The sequence below is a fragment of the Olea europaea genome, unplaced genomic scaffold (assembly GCF_002742605.1).
Source record: "Olea europaea var. sylvestris unplaced genomic scaffold, O_europaea_v1 scaffold1869, whole genome shotgun sequence".
Taxonomy (NCBI): domain Eukaryota; kingdom Viridiplantae; phylum Streptophyta; class Magnoliopsida; order Lamiales; family Oleaceae; genus Olea; species Olea europaea.
In genome coordinates, this window is record NW_019236481.1 from 71947 (window position 1) to 81012 (window position 9066).

Here is a 9066-nt window from a genome sequence, read left to right on the forward strand (position 1 = left end):
AAAATGATGGACAAAGATCAAATTTTTGCTGATTTTAGGAGCACAAAGTGTTTGATCCAGATGGAAGGTACAAATGGACGTTTGAAATACTAAAGAACCATCATAGAAGACAAGCAAACTTGATTCGTTACCAATTGCTACCTCACATGTCCCATCACACTCAGAGTAGGTGCACAAGTTTGTCAAATTACCATTAACTTTGTGAGATGCCGCAGAATCAATGAGCCATTCATTGTCTTTGGTGCAAGAGGTGAAGGCACAATTCACGGTAACATTAGAAGAATGCGACCACAGACAACTTTTTACAGTATGAGCCAGTTGATCACAAAACTATTTCTTGGGTTAATAACAGTGTGGCTTTAATTAAACCGGCTTATAGAGTTTCCAGGGCCTCCTATGGTCATGATTTAGGTCATTGTTGGGATGAGGTGGGCTTGAAGACCATCAGGGTCCATTGCCCTTATAAGACCCACGTTGCTGGGGGCTTCCAGTTGCGTTATGCAAAATAGAGTGGCGATGGATGGAATTGGCTGTGGCAACTAGCTACTAGGCGATGACCTTGAGGCGACGCAAGTAGCTTTCATGGTCAACGAGGAAATTGTAGAGGTCCTTGAAGGTCCATGAGTTCTCTTGAGCACAAATAGGGACGACAATCGCACGGAAGTCGAGACGTAGACCATGAAGAATGTAAAGGGTGAGATCATCATTAGATTGGGATGATTGATGAGGGCAATCTCATCTTCAAGAAATTTTCACCATGTACAAATAATCGGCATGAAACAATTGCCCAACTGAATCAAGGTAACCTCCTCCTTTAGTTGCATTGCTCGGGTTCGCAACTTACTTGCATTCTTGATGTTTAATTTTTTTCATGCATCCTAGAATGTTTTGGTGGCAGTGACGGAGGGTGATGGTTGTAGTAGTGAAGGCCAAATAGTATTAAGGATGAGCTTATTTTGACGAACCTATGGGTCTGTTGGAGAGCTGGGAGTAAGGACGGGGCATAGGTGGTCTCTAGTGACGTAGTCCAGGAGATCATAGTCAATGAGAAGGGCTTCAATGTGGGCACGCCATTTTGGAAAGACTAGGGGTGTTAGCTTCTCATTAACCTAAAAAGAAATGTTGAGGGCAATCAAGGATTTATCAATTGGAGAGAGCGGTTGTAATCGGGAAGGAGTCAGGGATGTTGATGGCATGGGAGAGAACAATTTTGGGGAGGGGATCAATTGCTTGTTAGAGCTTGACTGCTCTAATACCATGATAAAAATTGTATGGTAGACTTAATTTCTGTATTGCTCAAGTCAATGAGATTTTTCCACACTTATTGTTTACAAGATAATACAATATTTATATACATCGTACCGAGTCTATTTTAAGCAACTAGACTAATTTTGTCGTTGCAATTTCCTAACAGTTACATTCTAATATTAGCCTTGATTTAAGTCTAAGAATCATCCTCCTTTTCTTTGGCTTGATTCGAGGGGTTATCCTTGATACTACTATGGTCTGTGTAATTGTTTGAGACTTTTTGAGACTTTCTTTCTAAATGAATTTATACTTGTTCTCAATTTTCATAAAGATGTAGGAAGTTGACAAGTTGAAAAACATTGATTTTCAATATAGACCAGTACTTCTAATTAAGGGAATTGGAGACTTTACAAATTGACAAATCATTTAATAGCTTTATTTTATTAATTTTAGGAAAAAGTAAAATTAACCAATTAACCAAATTGAGTACTTTACTTTTGTTCAATTCGTGTCAGAAAAAATTGATTTGAAACGGGTGATTTTACATGCATAGCAATGTGTCCATTCTGGTGTCCAATCCCATCACATGGAGGATAATTTGTTGGAACAATTCTAAATATGGGCTTTCCATTTTATTGCAAATTTTCCAGGTTGGATGTATCGTTTATAATGATATTATGATTGAGCCAAATATATTATGTGATAAATTGGACCGTTTTATACCTTACGGGTTATATTTTATATACTTTGTGGTAATTTAGGTGTGTGGGCCGAAAATATATGTAAACACTAATTAGATTTTAAGTCGTAATGAGACGGCTTGATAATTTCCCATATAAAGGCTAAATCCCTTCCTCTTCATATTATTTTTATTGGCTCTAATATGAAATATAATTTATTCGAAGTGGGTCACACTCTATGTGAGGGGGATTGACATTTAGATGGACACCGCATTATATACAAGTAGCATATTTGAAATACATTACACAATTCCCGAGGGATGTACGCTTTTTCGACTCTTTTGAAGTTACAGTAATGGTAATGCATCGAGTCAAGAAACATATTTGTATTTCGTAAGGCGAGAGTTGAGAGCTCTTTACGTTAAGAATTTCAATGATGAGAATCAATCGATCAATTACAACTGAATAAATTCTACGTTCAGTAATTGACACGGTGAACTAATCCCTTCTGCTTCTATGTAAAAATGCAAACCATGGATTTAAGATGTCTGGCACTAAATGGCTATAAATCTCATCCTGGAACCCATGCAGCCACAAGATAAGGATTTTTGCTCCACAGATCATACAATGAATAGGGGTTGATTCTCAGTACAACTTGTTGAAACCCGAGGGCAACGAAATTTCGCTCAATCTAGGCAAGAATGCTTCCCTTTCATGTGAGACTTGAAGGCATGACATAATTTTAGCAAATGCCATCCACAGAACAGGCGAACAGCAGAATGCGTAGGCAAAAGTAGCAAGTGCCCGAATAACGCCATTCGAGTACCAAGGACAAGCCATTACCAAAAGGGCCCCAAAGATTCCTAAACTTGGCGTTAAAACGGGCAGAATTGGTAGAAGAAAAGTACTAATTGCTATGCTTGAAAGCGATAAGGCACCCAGCAAGTAGAGACTCCACCCTATGAGTGGATGAACAGTGTGGGGAATGAGAAAGAATGGGGCTATGTAGGCAGAAAGAACGGACCATATAGCTATCAATTTGAAGCCAGACTGTATGAAGAAAATGCTTTTCTCTTCTCGGCGATAGCATAATTTGGATAAGTTGGGCCGTGCTAGACGTGCCACAGCCATTATTCCTAGATAAAATACAGCTTCGATTAATACAAGTGGCATCTCTGCATTATACCTGCCAAAAAGCGAGTCTCAGATTGCTCGACACTTGAGAAGTAGGAATGAAGAGTAACGATCATGAAAAGAGATGAAAATAAGGTTGATATAAGAACTCATAAAAATTTGGCTCAAGAACTTTACCCAAGTGTTTGACGCCGTTGCTCATGCCACTGGATGCCGAGTGGGAGGACGGGCCACGACCACCAATACCATGGTTTTAACCACGGGGCACCCGGGAAAGTGATAACGCTGTTTGGTCCGCAGGGTACACTCCACCTTAGTCTGAGATCTAGAGCCAAATAATAATGTAATTTAGTGATATAAGAAGATAGGAATGTAATTTTCTGAAACATCAGAGTTGTTATTTGCTTACAATAGTAAGAAGCATCCATTTGATAGCCTAAAGGAAGTCTATAGTTGCCATCAAGCTTTGTACCATTTGAAGGAGGATGAAACATTGGTTGATCAAGTAAATCAGGGAAGTAGCTTCCGATAAAACCCTGGTCCGCACCATCAGGGTTACTTCTTCCGATCTCCAGTTCGTGAATCATGTCATCGAATACTGCTTTTGAAGGCTGCAATTTTATATTCATAAGGATTTTGAAGAAAATAGAGAGGGCCTTAATGAACTTTTTATCTCGATGATTATTAAACATATTGCCTGGTTTTGATTAAGAAATATTACAAAAAGAAAAAAAACAATGAGGGGAAAATACATATTTGTAGCTAGTTTTTACCTGCAATACAAAGAGACCAGTGTGGAAGATGCAAGGATTGATGAACACTGCACAAAATTGGCCACATTGGAACAACTCATCTGTGTTTCCGAGGAAGAGGTTATCGGCATCGAGCATTACCACCCTGTCGTATTCCACTAGTTTCCAAGCATAAAGTTTGTTCAGTGTTAGCTTGAATCTCGCCTGACTTCGATATGGATTCTTTAGATTTTCGACTCTCATGACCTGTGCACCATCTTCCTGTCCACTGGACCACGAAAATGAAAACTCATTAATACATTTTCTCTTATTGATTTCAGAATTCTAAAGCTTGATGTTAGAGATACAGATCCTGATGTACACTATTCACTAAGAAAATAAGCTTCGATCATCGATCCATCATTGAAAAAACAGATTTTAAAGAAATAAACATGTCTCCTCTCTACTAGTTTAACCTTTTGCGTCAACATAATATCCGGATTCAAATCTCTAAAGCCCATTTATGAATATTGCACACGTCCAAGGCCTTGTTGAATAATGAATTCGACGTGCACATGAAGGGACGTGTTTAAAACTGAATATAAAAACATAATCTGATCTCATCTTCTCAATTAACTAGCTGTTCGCTTCTTTGTGCTATGGATAACTAGACCGTGTCGTTCCACAAAGTAGTGATACAAGACATTTTTCCATTTTTAATCTTTTAGCTCATATAGTTAAATCAATTTCAACGAGTCCTTTTCAATAATCAAATGATTTATACCTCGACAAAGAAAAGAATAACCCTTTTCTTGTAAGAGCATTTTTCTTCACGTCCTAAATTTTTTTGTAATTTATTCAAAGAAATAATAAAAAAATTCCCACAATCTGAAGACGCAAAAGATCATTGCAATAAAAAATAAGAGTTGACAAAGTGACAGCTTATATGCTGGCAATAGTTAATTGAAGAGTGATCTATGAAATAGTGACAACACATCAATTGTCTTATAAGATTCTTCAAATTATCCTCAATAGAATATCAATTATTAAATCACATAAAATTTATTTTGTTAAAGAGGATGATCTCGCAAGTCACGTCCCCCTGAAACATTTTATTTTTTATTTTTTATTTTTTATTTTTAAAGAAACAACGAAATAAAATTTCTAACTACGAGTTCAAGCAAAGGCCGAGTTTGCTAAAAAGAGAAATAATAGAGACGTGGGTTTTCAAAAATAATAAAATTCTTATCCAGAATTGTTCTCCAATAATAAAAAGCTGTGTGTATATGTTAAGGTCCAAATGGTATAGTCAGATAACAATCTTGACCTTATCTTATGCCAATTGGCAGAAAGGTAATACTTTTTTGACTGGAAGGGTGCTGGAATTTTCCTCCTAAGTTTCTTACTTCTCCCGATCTCCAGTTCGTGAATCATGTCATCGAATACTGCTTTTGAAGGCTGCAATTTTAGATTCATAAGGATTTTGAAGAAAATAGAGAGGGCCTTAATGAACTTGTACGAACCTTTTATCTCGATGATTATTAAACATATTGCCTGATTTTGATTAAGAAATATTACAAAAAGAAAAAAAAACAATGAGGGGAAAATACATATTTGTAGCTAGTTTTTACCTGCAATACAAAGAGACCAGTGTGGAAGATGCAAGGATTGATGAACACTGCACAAAATTGGCCACATTGGAACAACTCATCTGTGTTTCCGAGGAAGAGGTTATCGGCATCGAGCATTACCACCCTGTCGTATTCCACTAGTTTCCAAGCATAAAGTTTGTTCAGTGTTAGCTTGAATCTCGCCTGACTTCGATATGGATTCTTTAGATTTTCGACTCTCATGACCTGTGCACCATCTTCCTGTCCACTGGACCACGAAAATGAAAACTCATTAATACATTTTCTCTTATTGATTTCAGAATTCTAAAGCTTGATGTTAGAGATACAGATCCTGATGTACACTATTCACTAAGAAAATAAGCTTCGATCATCGATCCATCATTGAAAAAACAGATTTTAAAGAAATAAACATGTCTCCTCTCTACTAGTTTAACCTTTTGCGTCAACATAATATCCGGATTCAAATCTCTAAAGCCCATTTATGAATATTGCACACGTCCAAGGCCTTGTTGAATAATGAATTCGACGTGCACATGAAGGGACGTGTTTAAAACTGAATATAAAAACATAATCTGATCTCATCTTCTCAATTAACTAGCTGTTCGCTTCTTTGTGCTATGGATAACTAGACCGTGTCGTTCCACAAAGTAGTGATACAAGACATTTTTCCATTTTTAATCTTTTAGCTCATATAGTTAAATCAATTTCAACGAGTCCTTTTCAATAATCAAATGATTTATACCTCGACAAAGAAAAGAATAACCCTTTTCTTGTAAGAGCATTTTTCTTCACGTCCTAAATTTTTTTGTAATTTATTCAAAGAAATAATAAAAAAATTCCCACAATCTGAAGACGCAAAAGATCATTGCAATAAAAAATAAGAGTTGACAAAGTGACAGCTTATATGCTGGCAATAGTTAATTGAAGAGTGATCTATGAAATAGTGACAACACATCAATTGTCTTATAAGATTCTTCAAATTATCCTCAATAGAATATCAATTATTAAATCACATAAAATTTATTTTGTTAAAGAGGATGATCTCGCAAGTCACGTCCCCCTGAAACATTTTATTTTTTATTTTTTATTTTTTATTTTTAAAGAAACAACGAAATAAAATTTCTAACTACGAGTTCAAGCAAAGGCCGAGTTTGCTAAAAAGAGAAATAATAGAGACGTGGGTTTTCAAAAATAATAAAATTCTTATCCAGAATTGTTCTCCAATAATAAAAAGCTGTGTGTATATGTTAAGGTCCAAATGGTATAGTCAGATAACAATCTTGACCTTATCTTATGCCAATTGGCAGAAAGGTAATACTTTTTTGACTGGAAGGGTGCTGGAATTTTCCTCCTAAGTTTCCACTTGAGTCTTAGAATAATTTTGTCTAATCTGTCGTTTAACTAAGCCCTGGTTATTTCCCATTCTTTCCTCATTAAAATGAAAAATATGATCATTATCCATCACATCAAGCCATCAAATTTGAATTTCTATCTCTTGTGTGGGACCCATAACGATTATATTTTTCATTCTCGTTCTTATAAAAATGGGAAATAAACGCCCCTTTAATATCATGTAATTGTGATAATTTTCGTCGGAGAGACGAAAACGATTTATTTTTTAGAATAAGACCATCTAACACAAACAAGTGAAAATAAAAAAGAGAAACATGTCAATATTGTGCACAAAGTGGGACCCTTTTTCATATTAACCAAATTGCGTTGCATTCATCCATTGGTTAATCCAATCTATTCACAAAGATAAATTTTGATTATTTTTTTCATCAATTTCTCTTTGGGACAAGAAAAGCCAAAGCATATTCTAATGAAGTGCTTCTCTCCGCTTCTCCACCCCAAAATCACACACGCAAAACTCACTTTTTCAGACCAAATATTTTTCTTACTGTGTGGCAAGCCAAACGGCAACAGCAGATCTTGACTCAATAAATAGAGAAACAACTAGAGGGAGAAATATAAAATACTTACAGAGCTTGTACCCATTGGTCGGGTACATCCATGGAGGCAATGACGACAAGATCAGCATTAACCTTAAGCTTCACGAGAGATCTGAGCATGACACGTGTCGCTATGTAGAATTCATAGTCTCTTGGAGTCCCCATATACATCATGGTAGCATAAGCATTTCTGTGCATCCCTTTGCCTTCACATACAATATTCAGAACCAAAAAAATTAGGCAACTCAAGAGCCTCCTTTCTCCCATTTTTTTCCCCTCAATTTACTAATAACTGTACAGCTTTTTTGTGCAACCCAATAATGAGAAATTTGCAAGAATCACTCTTTCAGAGAAGAAAATTCCGCTGAAAAATGGGTTCAAAGAGAGCAACTTTCAGAGAAGACTATGTCTCTCTGCGTGTATGTGTGGAAAAACTACTCAATGACATATACATATGTATTTATTTATGTTTCTATTCATTTTGGTCTCTTTTTTTGGACAACGAATTTGTATGTTTACTTGCGTGAGAGGGAAAGGAGGGCCGGAGATATTTCTTCTTGAAGAGGGATTATGCGAGGGGTGTGGTTTTGGGGCGGAGGGCGGGTGGCGGAGGATAAGCGTTGAGACTTTATATAGATGAACCCGGTTCCTATATATTTTAATTAATATTTGGTACAATAGAATAAAATATGGCAAAGTTCATCGGTTTCAGCAATCCACAATTGGCTCATTAAATTAGTATATTGTCTCAATTGAGTCATTGATTTCATCGTTTTTATATCCGTTTTGTTCTGATTTTTCAAGTCAAAAAATTAATTTTTTGATCGTTACTTATCATAATTAGTTATTTTTATCTCTTCACTCACAAGTGGGACCCACATTTCTAGTTAACGGTTAAAAAATTAATTCTCATAATCATGTATTTGAATAAACTAAAAAATATTTATTGAAATTTAAGTCAAATCAATAATTAATTCTAACATATTTTGTAAAATCCAAAGTTTTTCAACAATAGATTTTATCAAATTTTATATAAATCAAATAATGATTAATGAAAATTGCAAAGTTGGCAATCATATTTTAATGGATTTTCCACGTCATTATCGTCTGGCACCCTAGAATCGAGGAGTGTAATAAGAGGATTATGACAATTCATTACTTAGACATGCTTCTTTTTATTTTATCACTATTCTGTTATGGCTCAATGGTGCGTTGAGATGTCATATATTGATTATGTGAAGGATTTACCATGGTATGAGTACTCACTAAGTGCGTTTTGCTAGTTTGGGGGGTGAAGAGTGATAGAGTTGTCCGTGAAAATTGAATTTAAGCCCTTATTTGGTAGGGATTATAATTATATTTTTAGCAAATTTTGATAAAAGTCGATGAATTGTATAATTAAAAAATTATGGATCTCATGAAATATATGATAAAAATTAATTATTAGCTTTCACTTAGATTAAAATTTGAACATGCGCTGCAATAATTTTAATGATATAATTGAGATAAATTAAAATTAAGCCCCTGTTTGAGTCCCATTTTGAAGGGAAAATACATTTTTGAATAGTTTACTGATGAAAATATGTGATTAGAAAATAAGGAAACATTATGAAAATACATGTAATGTTATTTTATTAAAAATATATGATTAAAATGATGTCAAAGTATTGTTTAATATATATATATATAT

General features: G+C 35.2%; 1 protein-coding gene across 2 annotated transcripts; it reads right to left on the reverse strand.

Annotated features, from left to right (window-relative positions):
- Positions 1 to 2299: 2299 nt before the first annotated feature.
- Positions 2300 to 7988, reverse strand: LOC111378768 (putative glucuronosyltransferase PGSIP8). 2 transcript variants are annotated; one of them, XM_023002003.1, is made up of 5 exons: positions 7408 to 7988; positions 5425 to 5671; positions 3472 to 3673; positions 3240 to 3387; positions 2300 to 3114 (listed from the first exon to the last, which is right to left on the reverse strand). In XM_023002003.1, the coding sequence occupies exons 1-5, from the start codon at positions 7641 to 7643 to the stop codon at positions 2574 to 2576; spliced, it is 1374 nt and encodes a 457-aa protein (XP_022857771.1). In that variant the 5' UTR covers positions 7644 to 7988; the 3' UTR covers positions 2300 to 2573. The 2 variants fall into 2 exon arrangements, with proteins under 2 accessions (XP_022857771.1, XP_022857770.1); XM_023002002.1 differs by lacking the exons at positions 5425 to 5671; positions 7408 to 7988 and adding exons at positions 3836 to 4082; positions 4270 to 4288.
- Between the last annotated feature and the right edge of the window lie 1078 nt (positions 7989 to 9066).